Source organism: Gymnogyps californianus, chromosome 2 (genome assembly GCF_018139145.2).
Source record: "Gymnogyps californianus isolate 813 chromosome 2, ASM1813914v2, whole genome shotgun sequence".
NCBI lineage: Eukaryota > Metazoa > Chordata > Aves > Accipitriformes > Cathartidae > Gymnogyps > Gymnogyps californianus.
This window is the reverse complement of record NC_059472.1, coordinates 23,252,006-23,278,123: the sequence shown is the minus strand read 5'-3', so window position 1 is coordinate 23,278,123 and position 26,118 is coordinate 23,252,006. Positions and strand designations below refer to the sequence as shown.

The 26,118-nt window shown below is 40.0% G+C and overlaps 1 protein-coding gene across 1 annotated transcript; it reads right to left on the bottom strand.

Moving 5' to 3' along the window:
- Positions 1-1,923: 1,923 nt before the first annotated feature.
- ANKRD46 (ankyrin repeat domain 46) lies at positions 1,924-25,073 on the bottom strand. Its single transcript, XM_050892502.1, has 4 exons — positions 25,032-25,073; positions 10,057-10,399; positions 8,599-8,757; positions 1,924-4,014 (listed from the first exon to the last, which is right to left on the bottom strand). Exons 2-4 carry the CDS (start codon positions 10,365-10,367, stop codon positions 3,798-3,800), a joined length of 687 nt encoding a protein of 228 aa, XP_050748459.1. The 5' UTR covers positions 10,368-10,399; positions 25,032-25,073; the 3' UTR covers positions 1,924-3,797.
- Between the last annotated feature and the right edge of the window lie 1,045 nt (positions 25,074-26,118).

Here is a 26,118-nt window from a genome sequence, read left to right as displayed (position 1 = left end):
AAAGCATTCTGACCTAATTCTCACATCATTTAAGACTTATTTTAATCACCAATTCAAATATGAATTTAACAAAGAGCTGGCTTCAGAAACAGGAACAACTTCAGAAACAACTGGCTTCAGAAACAAGTTAATTTGTGTGTCAGCTGAGAAAGAAATCAGTTCTGTTAAAAGTCAACTTCAGGTAACGTTTAAATATATGCTAGACTTTGAAAATTCTGAATATGACAACAGACAATATTACCCTTTTTTTGAGTTTGCAGGAGACTTCACTTGCAATTCGTACCTTCTAGTACTACTTTAAAATGATACTACTGAATTTCTGAATAAATTACTTAATTTGCATTTCTCTAATATTTTATGACCAAACATATTTTTATTAGAAAAAGAGCTACCCAGCTAACTAGCCCATCTACAATACACTGGCGAGCTGATAATTTTTACTTACTTAAGATATTAAAAACAGCCAGAGAGATTAGTTGACTCATGCTAAAATCAAACTCCAGATCAGCTGCAGACCCAGAAACTGCCTAGATCTTCTGTTTCAATACTTTAAAGTGAAACCATGTTCTTTCTGTTACAGGAACTTTTCATGGTGATACACCTCACAGTGCCAGATCACATCCAGTTATAAAATACCTGTTGTATTGTGGCAACCAGAAACAATACCTACCCATGACAGTCACACAACAGATCATCCCCTTTACACAGCAAACTACCAATATGAGTGAAAACAGAAGCCCTTGAAGAGAAAAAGATATGGTATATGAACAAGTTACTATGAGGTAAGACAGGTGTGATCTTGCCATGGAATAAATGTGAGCACAGGGACAGCCCACTGCAGAGTAGCCTATGTGCATCCATTTTACACTCCAGTATACCTTGCACTATCTTGTCCACCAAGTTGTTTTATGACACTGGAAAAAATAACTTTATCCCTCCATGACTGTTTTCTCTCTCAATTCCTTATTCCGTTTTAGCTCACTAGTCTGAGAACAGCCTGAGACAACAATCTGTCTTGGCTTTGAAGAGCGCCTAGCAAAATGGAGTCCCTGGATCAAGGTATCTAGACACCACTGCAATAATAAATAAAAGAAATCTTATTGACCTTCAGACAATCTAAACTGATCTATGTCATTACGGTGAAACAGTGAAACTCCCTATGACAACAGCTTCAAGAGGAAGTAGGCTAAAGTCCTCTTTCTGTTCCTTAAGAAAGACAGATCGTATTCCTTGAAATCTAGCATACAGGAGGTAAATTTGTTCTTTAGAATCAACCTTTGAAAAGGAAGTTGTTTATGTTTATAGATATATTGAAAGGCACAGCTGTCCTTTTTCAATAACAGAGGTACATACAGAACAAACTCCTCTTTTAGTCACACGTTTATCACGTCCTTATTTCAAAGAGTAGCAGTCATTACACAGTGAAGTTCAAACAGTGCTTTGGATTTCTTTGGGTTTAAAAAGTTACATACATCAATTTGGAACACACACGATTTCTCAAACCTTTGCAATGCGCAGTTCTGAAACTGCTTATGCATACAGCATAAGCAAGTGTACAGCAAAGTACAGCAAAGTAGGAAAGGCTACTTAAGGCTCAAGCTTGGTTTTCTTTGTTATATTTGGTACTCCCTCACAGGTAATCTTAAATCTCGAGGGGCCTCTAGATCACATGTTCAATACCTGAAATCTTAGATGAGAGAGAGAGACAGTCAGACAGACAGAAACTTCAATTCAGTAACAGTACTGAAAATAAAACGGGCAAATCTAAAGAAACTGTGCTGTAAAACCTCATTCATACCAACACTGTGGTTGCCCCACTTCCGAAATGCTCATTATCAATGCACAACAAATAAACTCAGTAAAATGGGGTAGCATCATTACCGCTGCACTAATGTAATAATAAAACAAAACATATTTACTATATATATTTATTTGTGGCATTCACCCATACTGAGAATACAATTACAAATTATGCAGCTAATACATACTGAAAGACAACATGATTATTCAAGATACAGAGTATTATTAACAGAAATGTACTTATTTAGAGAAGTAAATGTAATTTAGGTATACTATGAGTTTATATTTCTCTGTTCATGAACAGATGCACAATAATTGAAATATTCACAAGAGGAGTATGCTCTGTTTTTTTGTATTGTTTTGGGTTTTTTTAAGAGGCTTTCCTTTCTGTGGCATTGCGGCTGCTAGAAAAGTATAATTTCATTAACCTCTAACTTCAGAAATGAGAATAAGAATTATTCAGATGCAATTTAGAACGGGGCCCAGCTCAGTGAAGCCCATGTCACACATCAAAACAAAGACAACAACCCTCTTCACTCAAACCCATAAACAAGAAAGAAAAATATACATGGTAGCAGAACAGAGAGATGTAGGTTACTTCTATCAATACTTATTGTAATTTACAATTTTATAAATGTTTGATGTTATTTAGCAACAATTTAGGAGTGGCTAAACAGAAAGATTCATTAGGTTTGCAGAATTCATTTTGTTTGGGATTTTCAAGGCAATGGCAACAAAGAGAGTTAGATGTCTAATCAGCATGGGAAGCGAGAATCTGCTTTCTTTGAAAACCTCCAACTTACTATGTAGTACCTTTCTAGCCTTCATAAAAGAGTATCTAACTGATTCGTATCCCTAGGTTACTTACAAACAAAGGATTTCACAGCTAAGTACAGAATGGGTCAAGATTTCATTTCATACAATGTTCCTAAATATTAACATTTTAAATACTTTTATTCTGCATACTCAGAAAAAAATTCATAAGCCTGTAAGTGCTGTCTGAAAACAACTGAAATGGAAAACAATTCTAGAAAGGAATTCTATTCAATCAAGTCCTCTCCACAAACATGAAAACAATACAATTACATGGTTCAGTCTGGTCCTTGTGGGAGGAAGAAAAAGTTATCCTTCATGACATATTTCACAAAGACTTTTCACAAAGGTAAATTTCACCTTACAGAATTATTATATACAGAGCAGAACACCTAGATCACTTTTTAACCACCCTCACAAAGAAAGGTTTGCTTAGTAACATTTCAACAAAAAGGCAAAATTTTCAGCCTAAGGCTGAAACAACTTTACTTCCAAAGCACAACAAACAGCTTTGTTCTACAAAATTTACTTCAGGCAGGTATTAAGAACATTAAATTCATCTGGAGAAGAAACACTACATTAACCTAATAAATAAAGGAGTGATCTGTACATTAAAGACAGTAAAACCTGAACTATTTCTCATTCTTTTTATAAACTAGCAGATATGATACTATGGGGAGGCATTAAAAGAACTATGAAGTTGCAGCTTATTACTGTCTATATATCAGAATGCGTTATTATATTATTCAGATTTCTTGAGGAGGACTTTTAAAAGAATATTTTTCTTTCAACTGAAGCACACACAAAAAAATCCAACAATAGATTTACCTCTCTTCACAGGGAAAATAAACCAAATTTGGTTCTGTACTAGGATATACTTTTTCATGCCCAGGAATGTAATATTCATTATGAAAGGCCTTTTCTAATCATAATATTTTATCAACAGAGAGGATTATCTTCACATCTTGCTTGCAAGTCAAGGTAAGTCAGAGGTAGCTTAGGAATGCTTTAGAATTTAGTGTTTTACTTGAAATGAATTAATCCCTCTTTCAAAGGGGTTAAGATGAAGTACAAAAGGCAAACAGTATATACAGCTGCCACTGCCTGCACCAAGAGAATAATTCCAAGAAGCTCAAAATAAGATTAGAACAGGGAAAAGCACAGTGCACTTCTTTGCATTTGCTTCAGTGCACCAGTTCAGGCTGGTTTTCTACAAAGGGAAGCACCCCACTAACATAGTATGCTATTCCAAGTGACAGAAGAGCAATGACAATGATGAGGAGCAGCACCCTCCAGAAGCCCAGGTCTTCCACAAACTCTTGCCATGTCGTGCGGAAACTGGAAAGAACTCCTTCACCTTGCTGTAGGTTTGGATTAAGGAGGGAATGGCTTTCCATCGCACTACGAAGGATTAAAGTTAAAAATACATCAGAGCAAAAGAATGCACCTTTAAGTACGACAGTAATCCTAGTAAGAGCAACTGAAACAGTCTAAATTAAAAACTAAAGCCACCTGCAGATTTATTGCATTGCCTCTGCTAAATCAAGACAAAGCAGATCAGCAAAAAAACTCCTAACTTAAGTTTAAAGTTAGCTGAAAGGAAGTTTTATTAACTTGTGTAAAGAGAATGATATTTGTAACTGTACAACTGCACTGAGTTTGCAGGCTTGCCACCTAGAAGCCTTCAAAAGTCAGTCCCCATAATTCCTACTAAATATGGCTTAGTAAAATTTAATGAAGCATAAGCTAAAACCTCAAGGGGCACAGCTCTTGTTAATAAAACAACAAATTATGATTTAAAAATAAACTCTGATGAATAAAATGGAAACTTTAACCAATATAATTTAGATTCTGAACTCTGTAGTGATCTTTACTACTCTCCTGCGTGTCTTTGTTAGAGGCCTCTTCTCTAGCATAAAAATATGACAGAAAACAATAAATTTGGAAACAAGAAGTTCAGAAACTTTCTGATCTTCAAGACAAGTTGGCATTGCTGTGTTTTCTGCCATATGGCGTTCAGCAGCTGCTTTGATGTTTTAACATTCCACTACCACTCCATCAGGCCCCCTTAAATCGTCAGACTATAAATTAGGGACTGAAACTCTCACTTTTAAATGAGAAACAAATATAAAATTAGAATGATGAAATCATCTTGACAATGAATCACCTTTAGAAAAAATGTAAGTTGTTTCAAATACTGCATGGCTTCTTGTATCATTCTCCCAATTTTGCTGGTTTCACAATTGGTTTATAACAGGAAGCTTTCTCTGTTGCTGTATGAAAAACCTCACGAAGAATAGGAAAACTTTCTCATCACTTGATTTCACTTACGTAAAATTTTAGCCATCTGCACAGTCCTACTACTTCTCACTTGAGTGAAATTACATACATAGGTGTTTAGAGGATCAGGCTCTGACAAGTACGGAAAGGAAATGGTGAAACTAACTACGTACACAATGATGTCAACAGCAGAAGGTAAGCAGAGAAAAAACAATTTTTTTCCTCCCTTCTAATTGCTTTCAGTTACCGTATTCCTAGATATCTCTTATAGCAATAATAAAAGAAAACATTTCAGGGAAAAGTAATTTCCAAGTCAAAACTAATTGTAGAAATGCTATTGTTCTTGGTAACAATAATAAATTGACAAATGATTGTTATCAGAAAAAGGTCTCATTTATGAATCTCTTTTCTAAGATCACACCATGGAAAAACTTCACACTATTCGTATGGTATTTTTTCTTAGGAAGTGCAGCCACTGAAGAATAGTTAGCCCAAACTCCCACAGCTTGCTGAAGTATTGCAGCGTCACAAGCAGAAGACTTCAAAAACTGCCTATTAAACAGCTTGTCTTTTTTGTTTTTTAAATATTTACCTTGCTGTAAAGCTATTTTTGCTTGCCCATAGCTGCAGGATTTAGTCATCTTCCTTGCTTATTATGATTTCCCAAGCAAAACAAAGGGTTTAATAAAAGACAGCCATTGGTGTAGAACAGAACTACTCACTCATTAAGTACTAACTAGTTAATACATAACCACAGAGAGGTTAAATAAAGGTGCAATGCAATTTAAGTGAAAAGATCACATGCTTGCTCACTAAATAGAAAAGGGCACATAGAAAACACTTTTGCTATTTTATATTACAACCCAATTAAAATCAATGTTATTCAAGATATTTCTTCTTATTACGAATTACAGCTGCTTAAGAAATGGTAATGCAGCAAAGCATCCTACAGAAGAGTTTGTGCCACATAGCCCAGACAGATGTTCTCTTCTGTTTCCAGCACAACGTGGAAGTTTACGTTTGGATGCACTTGTGGGCACAGTCACAGGTCATGCTGGGCTGTGTAGATGGACAGATCGTCTGTGCTGAAAGACGGACCGAGTGAGCTCTGCCTCCTGACAGCACAGTGCCACTCCTCACTGGGAGGAGTGCAAAGCAAGAGAAAATAAATGTGACTCGGGAACCTAGCTTTGGCCTCTGCTTCCAGAGCACCCATACAACTGTATGTAATAAGGAGCAGAAAACTTAAGTCAGAGACTGTTTTTAGAAAGAGCAACCATTACTTCTCCATAGGTTCATACATAATGTAAGAGAGTCAGGGGGGGAGAGGACAGAAGACATTCATCTAAGTGTCTCTAAAATGTGAAAATAATACTAAGAGGGAGGAGTGAAACTGTGGAGGTCTGAAAAGCCAACCATTACAAAGACATTATTTATTTACAAAGCAAACAGCACACAAGCTCACTTGCTTTTGCTGCTGTAGGCATCTGTTATTTGTTATTTTAAAAATAATGTATTTCAGACATTTTAAACACGTTCACAAACAAGCTGGGTAGTGCACTGTTTATGTCTCTGTGCCTCTCCCCAAGGAGAGCTGCTGACTTCCTTGCCAAAGCAAACAATGTAACATTTATGAAGGTCAAATAACAGAAAGGAAGCTATGTTCATTAAAGGGACACTATCAAATTAAAAATCAGAATTTAAATGGGGCTGAGCTGTTGGTCCATATGTTTAAGCAAAACCAACATAAATGCACTCTGTGCGACACGGAACTTTCAATAGAATTTAGTTAAGTCAGAAAGGTAACATGCACAAATTCTAATAATTTATACCCATGTAATTTTGAGAATAATATTAAATTTTCTATTTCAGGGCTTAAAACAGTCTTTCTGATGAGTGGGGACACCTGATGTATAAGAAAGAATTTTCAGTCTGCTCACTGGGAGTATTTTGCATGATTTCTGTAATTTTGTTGGTTTCACCTTTTCTGTTTACTCAACTTAAGTAACAACGCTGTCTATGCAGTTTAATTTTCATTTACAGTGAAGGCTGTGTACATTTTGACACAAACAGAACAACAATTATGTGACAAAACTCCCTGTCTTTTGTGATATAATGTTCCAGCAGTCATAGCTCATGATCATTATTAGACAATATAAAAAATTACAAATTTGAATAAATTCAGTGTAAGAGCAAGTACGCCAAACAACGTTGATATCCTGTTTCCAATATAAATTAAAAATCCAAAACAAAACAACACTGGAGAGATCTCTTGCATTATTAATCTCAGTCCCATGTTCTGTCTGGCAATTCAATGGTTTCTACAAGAGAATTAGCCTCCTTTGAAACTTGCAAGGCTTCTTGCCTCATCTAAATCCTACAAGGCGGCTGTTTCGGAAGCTCATTGTAAAAAAAACACTCCCAATTTTCAATCAAAAAAGTATTTGTGGTTTATCTGTATCCTTTGGCTCTTGTGCTATCATCAGCTTTTGTCTTAAACAGTTATTTCACGTTGTTCAAAACCAGTATTTCTTGTCAGCAACCACACACTTCTCAGCCTTCACTCTGTCAGGCTAAAACGAGCTCTAGTTGCCTCCTTTCGAAAGGAGACGCTCTGTTCCCTTGAGCGCTTAAGTAATGCTTCTCCATGCTTCTTAAAAGATAAACTTTTTTGAATGAGGCTAAACAGCATTATAAAATGCGCTACACAGCAGAAGTTACCACTGCTGTTTAAAATGGTACTGACAGTTTTCTTTATGTAGTGGAAATATCTCATTTTGTGTGTTCTAGGACTTCATTGACTTTTTCAGGGTAGCATCAACTCCTGGAACTGACTAATATATCGAGTCTTTTCTCCTATACCCTCGTTTTCCACTGAGGAACTTCCATTTTATGGCATACAGCTTTAGGTAAATGAAGTTGCATTTTGTGCTACTGAATCACAATTTATTCCTACTAATTTCCTCTCCCTTGTCATCCCAGATTCTTGACTATGCCATCCCAATTTTCCTCTGGGTTGCCTATATCTCACTTCTTAGTATCACTAACATGCTACTACTTTCTATGCCAGTATAATTTATGAAAATTATAAGCAAGCACAGTCCCAGAACCAGACCTTTAGGAATTCATTAGTAACTTCCCTCTAATCCAATACTTTCCTTGGAATTCTTCAGTTCTCCTTTAACTGTCTTTTTAGCCACTGTGAAATTCTTATTTTATTCTCCACCTTTTCCAGGACTACTACTGACAGAAATTTCGTATATGGCACCATATCAAATCCTTTATTCAAGTTCAGATAGATGAAAAGTCTGCTATCCCTTCTTTGCATAGACAATCCATCTTATTGAAAGGATGTTAGGTTAGCCTGTGATACTGGCATTTTGCATTTCACCTCATTTTCCCTTTGGCTTTGTGATAAGTGGTAGAATATTCATTTTTGGGAGTCTGTAATGGAAAATGAGTAACTGTTTTTAAAAATTTCCACCATAAATTGAAAATCTCAATAGAGAAAGTTCTTTTTTTTCTTACATTTGATCTGTTTAAAGAGATTTTTCCAAAATTTAAAATTTTATTTTCATTTGGTCTGATAATACCAGACCAAATGTGGTATTATGTGTTTTGAGGAACAAACAATCAAGTCAATCACAAAAATCTAAAAGCCATAAACATTATTTCGCCTAGTAATTATTTTTATTTTGTAAATACCTTTCGCTTTCAGCAGTTTGCATCGTTTCCAGCTTTGAGTGAGCTCCTCTGTTAAATCCTTTCACCTCTTGCTCCTCTAAAGATTCCAGCAGTCTAATCACATCTTTATTCACACCCCTTCGTTTTGCAAGAACAAGTGGTGTTGCACCTTGGTGATTGCTAAAATAACCCCACAAAAGGACATGAGAAGAAAAGAAACTTTTAATATAGAAATTTTGTAACAAGACAACTCAGCACAACACATTACAATTTAGTAAGTCCTCAGAACTATTTTCTGTCATATCAGACAGTAAGAAATCCCTACCTATACAAGTTATAGCATAACTGACTATAGAAGAAAATCAGTATATTTGAAGTTGCACAACTCTTTTTCCTCTAAATAAAATCAAAATTCCTAGTACTCTAATCTAATTGGAATCTCTGGGTGTTATAACAAAAAATAAACAGTAGATTTATGGCAACGTTCAAGATTAAGCTTAATTTCAAGAAGGAATTGTGCAATCTGGTTCCTCATAGTTCCTTTTTCCATGTGGGTATTAGGACATCAGGCAAAAGTGAAATAAAATACAGATGGTCCCTCTGCCACTATTAAAATAATACTGAATAGGACCAGAAGCTGCCTTCAGACTAGGGATTTTCACCACAGTTGTTTGAAATGAGAAAAAAAACCCCAACCCACAACCCATAAAGAATGAGGTCTGCCAATAACTAGTTTTGCTGAGTTGAAAACATTAATGAGGGACAGGTGAAAAAGGGACAGATTTAAAAACTCAAAGGTTTTGAAGATACTACTGTTTTTTGCATGTGTTGTGAATATGCAGAAAGTTCCACAAACAAAATAATTCAGTTACTGCAGTGAAACAGCTAGTTATTTTGCAGCTTGAGAGCTTACATCTGAGCACTGGCATCTGACAGCTGCTGGAAGCCAGAAGGAAATAATATACAATATTTAAAAGAAGCACTGAGTCACAGACTTTGAGGGAGGGGGAAAACACTGAAAGGAAGCATTGTTACCAAAGGAGTATGGGAATGAACTGACACACACATATACTGTATTTTCTTTGTCTTATACAGTACAACAATTGAAACAATAGAACTGTGGTGGAGAAAATTCTTTTAAAGTAGTCAATGTGATTTTCTCTTTGGTGCCAACCACCCACACCTGGCTGTCTGGCCAAACCGGGATAGCAATGTCATCAGTTAGGCAGAATTAGATACAGCAGCCCACACCAGCAGCTGCTATTTTTATTTGCTTTGCTTGTTGCACAGACTAGCAGAAGTGGCCTCTTATTGTTTTCCTGCCTTCTTATTTTGTGTTTTTATTAAGTGATATCTTAAAAAAGTTCAATTGCACCAAATACAGCATTTCAGCAACAGCAGATTTATATGCAAGGCTGTGGCGACAGAAGACTAATATATTATAAAATATGTGCTGTTAAAAAAAAAAAAGTGACTTACCAAATATCAATTTTAAGTCCATTAGAAACTAGGAACTGGATGGTATCCACATGCCCACACAGGTGAAGGGCTGTGTTACCTTGGTAATCAGTGGCTAGTAGGTCAGCACCAAATTTATGCAAGAGTTGAGAGATGTCTACATTTCCTCTGGCTGCAGCAAGGTGAAGGCCAGTTCGGCCTCGGCTGTCACGAATATTTGGGTCGAAACCGCTCTCTAACAGTCGTTTGGAATAGTTAAAATCTCCATCAATGCAAGCCTGCAGCAGCGGCACATTTGTCTGGGAGGAGTCGTTTACAAAAACGTAGGACATTGTTCTGATTCTCTCTGGAGTAGGTGACAAACCTGCAAGTAAAAGTGGGAAGAAATGATGGTGAAACCAGGCAAATAAATACAATGCAAATATTCGGTAGGCTGCTCAGGTTCCCAAACAAGAATGCAAACTAGCTTATAAACCAACTCTGAAATCTTCCTGTCCTACATATTAACTTCATGTGCTGCATTCCCTTCTGGTAATATGGAAAGAGCTCCTTTTAGTCTTACTCACACCTCTGCAAACAGCAGCAAAGCTTTGTTATTACAGAAAACTGATAAGATCAATGCCACAAATGCAAGACAGGCGATTAACTTTCACCTAGGAAGAGACCACGTGTAGTAGTATTGATATTAAAGGGCAAAACACCGTAGATCAGAACTGAAAGGGAGAAGAACCACCGTTCATAAATCAGGAAAGTATAAACAATTCAGTTAACAGATACAGTGACGCTAACTGCAATTCTTACTAACTATAAGCAAAGCTACTCCAGTGTGATTTCCACCATCTGAATTTGAACTTTGATGCACAAAGTACAGTCAGTTGCTGAAAATGCTTGATTACTACAAATACTAATTCCTTCATTGCGCAAGAAATATATTTTTCAATACTCTTTGCAGAACATTATTTTTATAGTGTCACAGATACACAAACTACTGAACAAACAAGAATAGCAATACAGACCATAGAAAACTGAGTGTATTACGTGAAACTGCCCACCTGAAAGTGAAAACTGGAAGTGTGTACAGGGAGGACAATGGTAAAATCAAGTACGGAGCTATTGTGGGTTCAACTAGAACCCCAATATGGAAAAGCACAAATACAGTTTCTCTGGCTTAATATTAAATAAAGGATTTAAGTCCTTTTCTGTATCAGGATTTAGAAGAAGAAGATAAATGTTGTTTCACCATGGATTTCTTGATATAGAATATTTCATGAATTATGATTTAAGTTCTGCAGAAGAATATTTTAAGGATGAGTTAAATAATGAGGGCATGATGACACTGTGCTTACAGGACACAGAAAAGATGACTTGAAAACAATAAGGAAAAAAAGAGAGTGACTATGCAAGAGGATGGTAAATGTGCATGAGGCAATGGTAAGAAGAAATAAAACCATCTAGGAGACTGGACAGCAAAGCTTTGCACTGCCTCAGAGAGGAGGCACAAAAGAAAAAAACCCAAACATATAAACCGGTAAAAATCCTTAAAAGAAATCTTAATACAAACACGACACAGTTCAAGTGACAGGAAGGAAAAGTGATTTTAGTAGATAAGCTTTGAATGGAAACTGAACTGAAACTTCACTTGAATATTTCACTTGCCCAGGGTTTGTATTTTGGGCTCACGATGTAGCAGTGTTCTGATTAACTATATGAACCTCTTAGTAAGACTGCTATATGCAGATTTAAATTTTCTCATCTATATAACGTATCCTTCCACACCAGTGCACTCATTCAGCTGGGAGAATGGAAACATGGCCGGTAGCCAAAGAATTCGATTTAAAATCTCTCCTTTTTTTGAGAGTTTAGAATGTCTATACTTTATAGCTCTTCCCCCATGTTTTAGATCAAATTCAAGATCAAAGTACCTACAGAAGTAATTTCAAAATGTTTACACACTGGTCTGATTAACAGCTGTAGCATTTGGGGCTGTTGAGGTTAATAAATCATATTTAAACTTCACTAGGTTGTATTTCCTATCTGGACAAATTCTGCTACATGTATCAACACTGTCTAGTTTCCCAGTGCAGGAATGCACAACTTTTTTTTCTTTCTTGGACACAGAACAGAAAGAGATAGGAATAACTTATACGTCCTGGTATCTGTATAAGGAATGATTTTAAGCAGAGTACCTTCCCCTAGGCTGCAAGTATGTTTTTAAGCACGTGATGATATATCACTGGCTCAAGCACCCTTTTCCACAATCATCTCCAATAGCAAAAGGCCAGTTCACTGATGTACCGTAAAACATTTCATGCAAGACTGGTGTCATTTAGGGCACTAACAGCTTTCTTATAATCCTACACAAAAAGAAAGGACAATGTACTTACTCATATTTCCAATGAATATGTTACAAAACCCCTGGATGTTGCAAAGCTAGGATTCCCAGCTGACAGCAGTTTCAATTTTTTTGCCCATTTCCCACCCAAATCATAAATGATACGAGAATTCTTCTTCAACTCTACTAGTCCGATCTTTGCTGAGAAAAATACTGGGCCCAGTTTCTGTACGATGTGATTGTGACCTTTACATTCCACACTAAATCTTCCCTAAAGCAAGATCGTAAATCATTTTAAAACCTCCAATTATCAGCCATAGTAACAGCATATCAACAGCACAAAACCCTACTTGTACTTGATAAAAAGATCGTGGTTTGCTTGTAAAATAATATTTGAGTGTTTAAACCTGTTTAATAAAACAAGGCCTAACATAAATCAACCATAGAGTATTACACTGGAAGAGACGTACACTATTTGAGAAACAGTATGGCATGCTCTGTTAAATGAAAGCTATTGTTTATATTTTCATACCAGACGTGTATGTCTGGTAAAACCTTACAGAATTCCCCATCCCTTCACATACAACTCTGATGAAACATTAGCTAATAATACCAGAAAAAACCCCGTCACCGCCTTATCTTCTCAGGAAAGGAAGCACAAAGATTAGCAGTTATCAGAAAGTGTAACTGGAAGTAATTCTGAATCAGAATTTATTATCACTAGAATCTTTTAGAATTGATCGCTGAAGCGTAGAAGACTAAAGTGAAACCTTAGTATTTCACAGTAAGAAAGACAAAAACCCCAACAAATCCTTCTTCCCAACGTTTGAAGACTGTGGACTAAGCAAATGCAATCGCAAAAAAAAAATCTAGACCATCTGGTTTGATTTATCTTTGTGATTAAAAAGACTTTTTCTACAAACACAATTCTATTTCACATATGGCTACCTAACCTATGCCAGATATGAGCTGTATACAAAGCTGAACTATACACCGTCTCTAAAATGCCAGTCCCCAAATGATACGTTCTTGCCTCAAATTTAACCCAATTTAGCAAAATTTCCTAACAAAACTCAGAAAAAATTTATAATAATCAATTAGATATTTTTGAATAAACAAACTGTGGTTACATTTCTGTCCACAGTATGTATCAAAAAGCTTACTGATGTAATGAATATCTAATGCAGTGGATTTAGAAATAAAATTCCAAAGCATTATGCATTCTCTTTAAATTGCTTCTGAAAGACAAAACAGATAACAACTCTGAACCTGCCTAAAAGCTGGTACCCCTCCCATTAAGCACTAATGTCACAGGCACAAATTAGCACAAACAGATTTGCATTAGTAACAAGACACAAAAGTATTGCAAAATGAGCATTCTGAATATCCCTATAAATTACCACTACTACTGGAGTTAAATAAATCTAATTTGGTTCAGTAAATGACTGCTTCTAAAAATGCATCACTATCTACTGAAAATGTATCTTTTAAATGATACTTTTGTTAAAAAAAAAAGAAGTTTTGCTGTTAATAACTTGGTACTTCGATAGAAAATTAGTTTTGTGGATAAAAGTAAATTCAAAGACGTCCTCCCAAGCAAGAAAGATTCCCATTAGAAAGGCATAATATAAGAAAACATTTTCCCTAAATTTATACAACATGGATATAGCCTGAGCACAGTGTACTTTTATTAATAATTTTAGAAATTATGCTGTAAGCCACCTCTTCAATGACACATGTGGGCTAGTACAGGATAAGAAAATTTAACCGAACTGTTGTGTTTTCAAAAGGAATGCTTATATTAAGTGATTCTGTAAGAATAATTTATTTTTATGTATTAGAAGTCAGTCATCTCTCACTGTACTGTGTACAATGGTAACTCAGTGTCACACGCTGATCTGTTGTATAACACGTTCACACCTGCAGAAGCCAGGAGTGATCTTGAATAGTTCAAACCATAGAGCTAGATGCAAGTTCTGTCACTTCTTAAACGAGTCCTAAATTTGCACTAACTGTGGACAGTTTTATTTTACAGTAAATATATGCTCTTGTCTCTAAGTTCAGCAGCTACCAAATAGCCCCAGAAAAAGGAGAGAATGGCTAGACTGTGAGACAGAATCACTAATGGGACCCATCTCTCCACTACAAAAATATTAATGAAGCTGGCAAGTTGTAATCAATCACCCAGTCACTGCTACATAAGATACATGAGTTCTGCAAAACTACAATATTTCCAAGAACATTCAGAAAAACTGAAGTAATTGTCCCTATTTTAAAACAACACGTCAGGACAACGGAACAATACCAGATTGCTCAGTACTTGAGACTTCTCAATATTAATACACACTTTGACATCTAGAACCTAAGCATCAGTAAGACTACCCCTAGAGAAACTGCCACCACCAAGAAATGGAAACTAAAACAAACCCAAGAAAAAGTAACATCCCCCATACCAGGCCAGCAAAACACACAACATGCGTTACTTGTAAAACCTACATTTGCCAACTCTCTCATGGCAAACAGCTTCCTCTTTCTGTAATGCACTTTGAGAGTACTTCAGTGGCAGTGGCTTGCAGAGCTCTTCCTCTTCAGTCTTTAAATGAATGAAAAACATTCCAGTACTTTGCTGAAACTGTAAGCCCATGATCGCTGAAGGCAAAGTTTCCTGGTCAAATGGGATCGTTCCCTTAAAAACACTACGCGAAGATAAGCTCTCTTTGGACATACAAGATAAAATTTTTTAAAAGGTATAATTTAATAATTAAAAAACCACAAAAAAACCACATTACCTTGCTTGTGTATCCTCTGAGAACTGATCAGATGTTGAAATGTAAACCCAACAATAATATTCTCTTTCCCTTTCTAGGTAGGCTGAGGGAGAAATTCCTTGGTAAATTTTCATGCACACTTGTATTTATGTGTAAGTTACTGAGAAGTCATTTAACTGAATAAATGTTGTATTTAGTAAAAAAATCATATGATCAGCTGTCATTTCTGTTCAGGAAAGAACCCCATTATCTACATCAAATTCCACTGAGAGCTCTCTATCTTCTGTTAAAAATCTTCATCTAATCAGTCCAACTGGAAGAGAGTTTTATTGCTCTACTAACATGGATCTGCTGCTAAAAGCAGCATCTCAGATTCAGTACAGCATGATGTCTGTTTACACACAGCTGTATTTTGCACAATTTTCCCTTCCTAACTTAAATTATTTTTTTCAACAGTTCCTGGATTCAAGGTATCGCAGCAGGTTCATAAGACCTACCTCTCCTTTCATGTCTCCAGCCACACACGTCGGTAAGTGGTAATACAAGAACATAATTTATGCCATTTGTTTTCAGTCATTTTCATTCCCTTCTGCAGACATGAGACATAAAGGTATATTCTCTTCATGTCAGGACCATCCTGTAAGTAGAAACTTTGGTGCACTGCATATACATAGTGCTTTGCACGTACAGGCTACAAAGTGCTTTATGAAAAAATTAGAATAACTATTGCCGCTCTTTTATGGATCAGCAGACAATGGCATTGGGAAACAGGGAGCTTTGCTCATCGTTGTACAGTATGTCAACATTACAAGATAAAAAATAAACAAGATCTCAAATGCCGATACCGCGTTGCAGAATGCTTCCCCAGATAATACAGTACATGTATTGTGTATTTATGTACACAAAATAAGGGAACAATAGGAAAGAGATCATTCTTTTAAAACACCTTTATTGACAAGCAGATCCACAAACATTTTATCCTTACTACACTTAACTGGTAATTCAGTTGCGTTACATGTTTCAGTGCACTTAACGTCTATCAAACATGCATTTAAGTATTTTCAAACCTTGCTCATTTTTCATCTTCTGCAAAAGAACTATTTAGGAAGAAAGGCAATTTACAGATTTCTTCAAATCATCTGTAACTTTAAGTCCCCACAACTGGCTCAGGTGTATCAGTAAGTAACTGCAGTACTTCCCTGATCATTGTGGTCAGTTTGAATACATCTGCTTTTATAGAAAGTTATTGAATCACTTACTTCGGTCATAATTATCAACCTCTTCACAAACCTTCACTCAAATTCCTTCTTTGTTTCTGCTGGGAACATGTAGGGTGCTAATGTATGCTGGTCAAGAAAATATTAAAGGTCATCGCATATTGTTTTGTTGTTGGTTTATCTGTTTGGTTTTTAACAGTCTAGAGAGAATTCGTTCCACTCCTAATGAAGTGTTTGTGTTTGTATTTGCTGCAGACCTTGAAGCAGTCTTCTGGAAAAGAAGACGACAGCGACTGAGCGACAAGGGACGGTTGTGAGGGGGCTGGCCGCAAGCTGCCGCGGCAGGGACAGCACTTGTGCCTGGATGAACACTGCCACCACGCGGGCTGACGAATTCCCCTCCCACTGAAGTAAATGGTGTGGGGGCAACCCTGGACTCACACAGGCCACTTTTTCTACACTTTGTGGCGTTTTCTGTTTTCCTGAGAAGGAAATGATGGAAGGCCCGAAAATAAGGTTTTATAAAACTTGATAAAAAAAGAATTCTGAAATCCAAACTGCTATTCCCTTGCGGTATAAACAGCAATCTCGTTTAAACTCTGATCCTGCATTAGTGAAATGAGGACTTTGGTATGTGGCTTGAGTTCTGAAGACAAAGGTACTTCCTTTAAAAAAGTATGCATTTACACCTGTTTCTTAAAAAAAAATGAAAACTAAAACCAAAACACCCCCACACACACAAAAAGCCCAGGCCTTACCTAGACAAACAGTAAGTCTGAGATGACAAGTTTACTAAAATGCGAAAAACTTTCGGTGTCCAGCAGGAATCATCAGAAGTCAGCGCTTAGTCAGCCTTATTCCAGCAATAAAGCAAACTAAGAACCAAGAACCTGCCACTAAACCGCTTATCATTATACAGTCTGTATTTTCTTACTTTATTTCTTATACTTTATATAACAGCTTATATGCTCTTAGTCATACATAACCTTCATGACATGACCTTAATAAGGTATGCAACATCAAATCCAGTTTAATGGCTAGTGAACAGAAGCAGGTCACTTTAAAAAGCAGACGTCTCCTAAATTTGTAAGTCATTTATATATAACTGTATGTTTGACTTTACCTTTAAAATAATATATTGCTCTGCTTGTTCATTAGAGTTTACTACTTCATATCAACAAATAATACCAATGATAAGACAACCAACGCTGTCAGATACATGACTCTTACTGCAACTGCTGGATATAGATATTTCTGCTCAGAATTTTCATGTTCACACAGTAAATCATTAAACCAGTTTATCAAAGCCAAAGAGTTAACTGATATATTTACTTCTTTCAAATATTCTAAATTTCTATCAATACAGCATGACTTTAAATACTTAATCATATAACGTTGGATCACGTTATGCGACATGGTAAGATGAAATGGTAAAACTATTAAGGTTGTATTTCTAACTAATATATATATATATAGATACTATTTTTCATAACTAGTTACTTCACCATGCTTAGGCTCAAAAAATTTCTCCATGTAGGCAAACCTGTAGTACTTGTGTCTGCCCAACACTGTATCTTAAGGGACTGAAGGGGGTAAATCAGCAGTCTACAGGTTCCAAGGACAACTGGCAAGTCTGAGGGGAATCAGAGAGGCCTCCCTTAAGCTCCTGATCTGCACAGAGGCTGGAATTGACCAAAAATGTAATGGAAGATGATTGGAAAGACGTGAAATGGATTTGAAACTGTAATTATGGAACCTGAGAGCGACGTAGCTCAACTGATGTTTACCAATTGCATCAATGGATCCTGCTGAGCCTAGAAACAAAAGACATCTACTTGTACAGGGGAAACCTCCGCCTTTAGATAACTTAGTAAATGCTGGTAACTTATCTGTAAAAGACTTGATATTCAACATAAAAGCTGGTGTCCAGACAATGAACAGCAATACCCATGTTTCTTTAAAAAGGTTTGACAGGTGGTACTCAGTTCTATTTGAGAAAGGGTGAAGAGAAACTGTACAGAAGAAAGTCCATGTCAATTATTACTCTTGTGAATAAGAAGCTAACATAAAAGTAGCCATAGCAGGTCACAGCAGAGGTCCATTTAAGCCTAGTATCATTTTTCAAATAGTAGCCAAAAGCAAAGGCCAGGAAAAAAAGTAGTATAGAGGAAGCATATGTAATACTGCTTTTTCCATTCAAAAATCTTTCTCAGCTGGATGAGGTTCCTATGTATTTAGCATCCCTCAGTGCCCCTCCCTGTGAATCTGCCCATTCTCCTCTTCTACGCATACACTTTTAATATCCACAACATACTCTGGTAAGGTCTCCAACTCAATGACCTGTGAAGAACCACATCTTTTGATCTTGCTGAATCAGGGCCTTGTCAGCTTCACTTGTGGACCCCCAGCTCTCCTGCTGGAAGAATGCACAGTCGACCCCTGCCCATTCTTTTCGTGCCACTCATGATTCTACAGGCCTTCATCATATCCTCCTCAGACATCCCTTTCCAGGACGAATTTCAGAGTCCCAGCTTTCTTGGTCATTCCTCATATGGAAGGGAGTCTGTGTCTGACCATTCTTGTTTTGCTTCTCTGAATCTCACTCATTTTCACTATATGCTTTCTGAGCTAGGAGATGGAGTAGAGGAACCACACAGGGTGTTTGAGGTGAACCATGGATTAACACAGTGGCATGACAAGATTCTTTGGTTTGTTGTTTACTTGTTTCCCAATAATATTTACTATCTGATTTACCTTTTTGATTGCTGCTGAGCATTGTGGTTACATTTTCATGGAACCATTCATCATAACTACAAAATACTGCTCATTACTGAGAGCCCAGTATTTCATATGGGAAGTTAGGATTCTTTTTACGCTATCTGAATCACTCTACCTACACTGAATTCATGTGCCATTACATTTTATTATCCAGTTACTCAGTCTAACAGGGTCCTTCTGCAGCTTTTCATAGTTAACCTTATCTTTACTACCCATGTCATCGGCAAACACTATCACCTTGTTGCTTACTGCCTTTTCTAGGCTGTTCATGGAAATGCTAACAGTTCAGAATCCAGAACCGAACCCTGCAGGACTAAAATTCTTCCACTGAAAAGGCTGATCATAAGTTCACAAAAACTGCTGTCCTGGATCAGATTGATCCAGCTCACCCAGCACTCTGCTTTCAAAAGTGGCAATCAGAGATCCTTCTTCGGGAGAGCACACGAGCCTGGCTGCTTTCTGCAGCCCATTCCCCAAACACACCCCAGCAGCTACTGCTGTTACATAGGGGTCCTCCATGACCAGTCTTTTTAGCAGCCCCTCAACAGACTTCTTGTCCATTAGTTTTTCTAATCTCTTCCTGAACCTGCCCACATTCTCTGCCTCCACAGCTCCCCCTGTCACCCCGCTTAAGTCCTTCCCTATATCCATCTGAAACTGCCCTCCCACCAGCCCCAGCAAGTAACCCCCATTCCAGTGCCGCAAGACTGGATGAATAACTCTCACCTTATCCACTGCCTTAATGTCGTAAGTCTTGATCACGCCCCGGCCATCTCCTCTCTAATGCAAACAATCCTGGCTTTCCAGTCTTTCCTCATAAGGAAGCTGATCCCCTTGGCCCTTTCGGCAGCCCTTCTCTAACCCGCTGTATCCTTCTTCAGATGCAGAGACCAGAACCACACACACTACCCCAGATGGGGGTGCACCAAGCTGGAGCAGCAAAATGGTGCCCTCTGTCTTCTTCTTAGTAGCCCTCCTGAGGACAGTCACCATTTTCCTGGCTTTCTGGCCGCCACGGCACACTGAGCTGAGGTTTTCAGGGAACAGTCAATGGTGACTCCAAGAGCTTTTTCTTGAGTGGTGGCTGCCAGTTGTGAGTTCAGCACCATGTAAACATGATTTAGATTACCCAAGACATCATCCTACCTTTGTGTACACTGAAGCTCATGTGCCACCTTTCTGCCTCCTTCCTTTTTTTGGCAATTTATTTTTGCCCTCTTTTTAATTTTTCAACTCAACTATTTCTGCATGTAAGAAATCTCTTTTATGCTCTAAGCACCCAGTCTCCTCAAAAGCCTCTGGTAGGGTACTTTTTTTTTTTTTAATGCTTCCTGAAAATCCAAGTAGACTGTATAAATCGCATCACCTGCATCTACAATCCTACCCAGTAAACTTTAGTAAAAGCTGACCAGCCTTAGATGTAGCAAACCTCTAAAAATGTATCCAAACTCGGGCAGAACCAGTCCCTAACATACTAACACACAGCAAGGACACTTTTTGTGCTTCTCTGCACAAAAAATGTCGAGGTGAAGAAGAAAGACAAGCATTCTACACCATCCATGGGAAATCTATACACCAGAAGCCTTCTCTGAAATGTGCTGCTGCCCTTTTTCTATCACCATTCATTATGCTCATCTGACACTCTTAAGAGGTCTTGAGCATGCTGGAGAATAATAACCCCATCAATTAACATTAAAAGATTTATTCCTTTAATTTAATGTTACAAAATTCAGCTGATGTAGCTGCATTACTTGGATGTGAGAAATTTGCTGAGTGACAAAACTGGTGTTGAAGCAGCTCTGTTCCACTTAGTCAACTGAAATTTTATCGATAGAGTAAAAGAAAGAAATGCCACTTGGAAAAGTGGTGTTGACACATGAACTAAAGCCAGAATCTGTATACTTACAGTTCTGTAAGTATAGATATGGCTTCAGTGAGGTACTGCGTGAGATAAAACTTCTTTCCACATATTTAGTAAGTATCATCTTTAAATAGTAAAGCAAACCACAACAAATCTGAACATTTCAGTATTTGTGCTCTTGACATAGGTGATGGCAGAATCTCAGTAAACACCGACAACTGAAATTTGGTGGAACAGGCCCATGCACTCACGACAGGCCCGTCAGCCTGTCATCTACACTTAACAGCATGCTATGAATGGTCTCTACAGAAAGCTGAATGCATCAGGGATCATGTATTTCACATAATGTGTATAAACCAATGCCCTCTGAAATATTTTATGGGCTTATTAACTGACCCATCTGGAAGTAGAACATCCACAACTGAGATCATGTGGGAGGCAACCAACTGACAGACTGATCAAAAGAAAAGAGAAACAGCCCTCAAAATTCCAGCATACCCAAATCACTAGAAGAGCCACTACTAGTTCACTCCTTGGATGACCAGGTATCTCAGGTCCCAGGCTGCAGATAAGGACTTCAAGGCCACATGTATTCAGAAATTAACTGCACAAGAATATGAGGTGGGTGGTATACAGTCAACTTAAGGCACCACTTCAAATCCCTCGCTCTTGCTGATGAGGCAACACTAAATGAAGAATACCAAAACCTGCTGAGAGGAAACCTATCGAGTGCAGATCAGAACTGATTTTTATAGTCCCTTCTTGCAGAGGCAAACTAACATTCCTCTGGTAAGAAGACAGCAGATGCACATACTACACTTCAGCCTTTGACCCATCTCAGTTTACTCTCTGTATTGGGTTTGCGTGGCAAGGTTTTGGTAGCGGGGGGGGGCTACAGGGGTGGCTTCTGTGAGAAGCTGCTAGAAGCTTCCCCTATGTCCAATAAAGTTAATGCCAGTGGGTTCCAAGACGGACCCGCCGCTGGCCAAGGCCAAGCCCATCAGCAACAGTGGTAGCACCTCTGGGATAACATATTTAAGAAAGGGAAAAGAAGTTACAGGGGAGCAGCAGTTGCAGCGAGAGAGAGGAGTGAGAAGATGTGAGAGGAACAACTCTGCAGACACCAAGGTCAGGGAAGAAGGAGGGGGAGGAGGTGCTCCAGGCGCCGGAGCAGAGATTCCCCCGCAGCCCGTGGTGAAGACCATGGTGAGGCAGGCTGTCCCCCTGCAGCCCGTGGAAGTTAATGGTGGAGCAGATATCCACCTGCAGCCCGTGGAGGACTCCACGCTGGAGCAGGTGGATGCCCGAAGGACGCTGTGACCCCATGGGAAGCCCGCGCTGGAGCAGGCTCCTGGCAGGACCTGTGGACCCGTGGAGAGAGGAGCCCACGCTGGAGCAGGTTTGCTGGCAGGACTTGTGACCCCGTGGAAGGGACCCACGCTGGAGCAGTCTGTTCCTGAAGGACTGCACCCCATGGAAGGGACCCACGCTGGAGCAGTTCGTGAAGAACTGTAGCCTGTGGGAAGGACTCACGTTGGAGAAGTTCGTGGAGGACTGTCTCCTGTGGGAGGGACCCCACGCTGGAGCAGGGGAAGAGTGTGAGGAATCCTCCTCCTGAGGAGGAAGGAGCGGCAGAAACAACATGTGATGAACTGACCCAAACCCCCATTCCCCATCCCCCTACGCTGCTCCGGGGTGGGAGGAGGTAGAGAAAATCGGGAGTAAAGTTAAGCCCGGGAAGAAGGGAGGGGTGGGGGGAAGGTGTTTTAAGATTTGGTTTTATTTCTCATTATCCTGCTCTGATTTGACTAGTAATAAATTAAACTAATTTTTCCCCAAGTCGAGTTTGTTTTGCCCGTGATGGTAATTGGTGAGTGATCTCCCTGTCCTTATCTCGACCCATGAGCCTTTCATTTTATTTTCTCTCCCCTGTCCAATTGAGGAGGGGAGCGATAGAGCGGCTTTGGTGGGCACCTGGCATCCAGCCAGGGTCAACCCAGCACACTCTCCAATACCTTCTCTTCAACTCAAAAAGAGAGCCATTAGCCAGTGTCATTTTCTGATTGTCACCAATCCTACTATTCAGACTACAAACATTACTACAAATATTTTTCTTCTAAAAAACACATTTAACAAGTGCTTGTTAATAATGTATTTACAAACAAATAAAAAGAAAAACAGATCTAAAGTCTACAGATAACACTAAGCTTAGTCCCTTGCTGCAGCAAACAAAAGCATTGCTTTTACAAACCAGTCTCATTCCATCTAAACAGTGTTGGGCTTTTGCTCCTCCTTGACCTTTTGGAAGGCTGCTCCTCAACATCAGTGCTCTCTAATGGTTAGAAATTTTCATATATTATTAATCTTAAAATCTACATTAAATTATTCATGTATCAACATCATTCTTTAGCTCAATTTATTCCCGTCACAGTGTTTACCTTGATGGTTCAATAGAAAGCAAAAAAGGCCTTTATTCTGCAAAATTAAAAAAGCCAAACACTTCTTTCAACAGACTCTTAATTTCCCTACCTATCCTAGGCACATCTTCCTGCATCTGTTCCACTTTACCTTTTTACTTGAGAATGATTAACATTATGCAAAATATTCTAGAGTTTTGTTCATGGATAATAGTAACTTCTTTTTCTGGATCATCATAGGTCTGCATTCACTTTTTCCACAACTGCATATCTTGTAACTACCTAACACATATTTTGGTTTTGCGTTGCTTTCAACTGGTAAGAATTTCTTCTGTAAATTGTGCACTTGCAAGTTTGCAACTGCAAACCCTTGTTCTTTAAATTGTTATTGTACTCATACTCTAGTTCTCAGGATCACACAATTCTTTCTATGTAGTACTGTAACCATCTTCTATATTGCCAATGCCTCCCAAGTCTTCATTACTACCAAATTAAAACAGTAAAGTTTTAATTGCTACATCAAGATTTTTATTAAATATTTAATAAGATTGGTCTCAAGACAGATCTTCAAAGAACTAATTTTATAATCTTTTATACTCAGATTTGATGGATTTTCTTTTCAGTATTACTCACCATAGTTTGTCTCTAGTTATTTCCCCATTCTCTTTACAATTCGAGTGTTATCCCTATCTTTCAAGCACAATAACAATTTCCTTTGCAGCAGCTGATCAAAAAATTTAGTGTTGTCTAGACAAAAAAAAAAAAAAAGAGACCTACTCCATTGCCCTTAAAAACAGTAATCACTTTATCAAAGACAGTTTTGAGGACAGGTTAAAAAAAGCTCTTCTGGCAAAAATATGTATTGCCTTTTAGTTTCACTTATCTTCATTATTTTCTCTTAAAAAGTATGTTCTAAAGCAGCACGCCACAGGGGCTGCACACTTATTAACGTCCTATTAGGAGGGCAGCCGCTTTCCTGTCTCTGTTTCCCTCCCTTCCCGTGATAAAGGCAGGCAGTGCCCTCGCTGTTCTCCCATCAACGTCTTCCCACCCAAACAGCACCGACTGCGCTCCACCTCATCAGGCCTCGGGCCGGGCACTGCCCAGGCCCCATGTCGTTTTTGTGGCCGCTTGCGGCGCCTGTCACCGCCGGGCCCTCCCCCGGGCCGCCCTGCCCCCGGTTCCCTACCGCGGCGCCCTCCGGCCCCGGCCCCAGCCCCGGCCCCGGCCCCGCGCCCTCCGGCCCCGCTCCCAGCCGAGCCGCCGCACGCCCCCGCCGGCGGTCTGGGGGCAGCGCTGTGGCCGCTGCGGCCCGCTCCCCGCCGCCGCTCCGGCAAGAGTGTCACGGCCTCGGGGCGGGCTGTGCCGGTGCCGCTGCCTCCCCCGACGCTGCTCCTCATCCCCCGCTCCGCGCCGCGGCGCGGCGCGTCGAGCGCGTAGTGCTCGGCAGGGCCCGGGCCCGCCACACACACACCGGCGGGCCGGTAGCGCCCTCCCCTCCCCTCTCCTCACAGACAGACCGACCGACCCCACCCCTCCCCCCACAGACCGACTGACCGACCCCGCCCCTCTCCCCGCGGACAGACCGACGGACGGACACCCCCCCCCCGCTCCCCGCGGTACCTGCCACGCAGCGGCAGCAGCAGCGGCGGCGGCGGCGGCGGCTGGGCACGCAGAGGGCGCCCGGGGTCGGGCAGGAGAACAGGGGAGGCAGAGGCGCGGCGGAGAGGCCGCGCGCGCCCCCTGCTGGGCGGAGGCCGCCGCCGGGCGCCCTGAGGCCGGGTGCTCCCGCTACGGCCGAAGCGGAGGGGAGGCCCCCAGGCCGCCGCCTCAGACGCTCCTGTCCCGCCGAGAGCGGCCGGGCCGCTTTCCCAGCAACAGCAAGCGCTGACCCAGGCCGGAGGCGGAGGCGCGGCACCGCCCGCCCGCCCACCGCTGCCCTGGGGGGGCCTGCCGTGGGCCGCAGGCCGGCGGCGAGGAGGGCCGTCCCCGGCCGGGGGAGGGGGCCGGCGGCGGCGACACCGCTCCTCACAGGGCTGTCGCCTCCCCAGAGCCGGGCTGGGCGCGGCGCGGCCTCCTCCGGCTCCGAAAGGAGGCTGTTTACAACCCTGCTTTTGTGTTTTGAATCATTTCCCCAGTTGGTGTGTGGAAGGCCTCCAGCAGCAGGGGGGAAATAAATTCTGCAAGGAGAGTGAGGGCAGCGGACAGACCCCGCTGCTGGCTGCACAGCCTTCCCAGGGGGGGGAACGGGGCCTTCAGACCATCCCCTCGCACGTCCACAGCCTTGGCCGAGTCGGGAATGAACAGCCAGAGGGAGGCACAGAAACGGGACAGACAGGGACGCGATGATGGCCGGCTGACAGGCAGGAAAAAAACAGCTAGAGGAGAAGGGGCAGCAGCTTTAATGAAAAGAATCAGGTTTTGTTTTTTTTTTTTTTTAATAGGAAAAAAATTCCAAAGGTGTTAACAGTTGACTTTTTGTTAAATAAAGGAAGCACCACACAGTTGTCAAAACTCTGGCTCGCAGCTGCTTTATTTCTTGCACTGCTGTGTGTGCTACCCCCATACCACCACAAAATCAGCAAGCTAAAAATTCAGGCAAGAGGATGGTTCCTCTGCACCTGGAGCCTCTTCAGCACCAAGGTTCATGAGTAAAGTAAATGAGGATAACAAAAAAAAAAGGGGGGGGGCCTGAAGTGATTTGACTTCC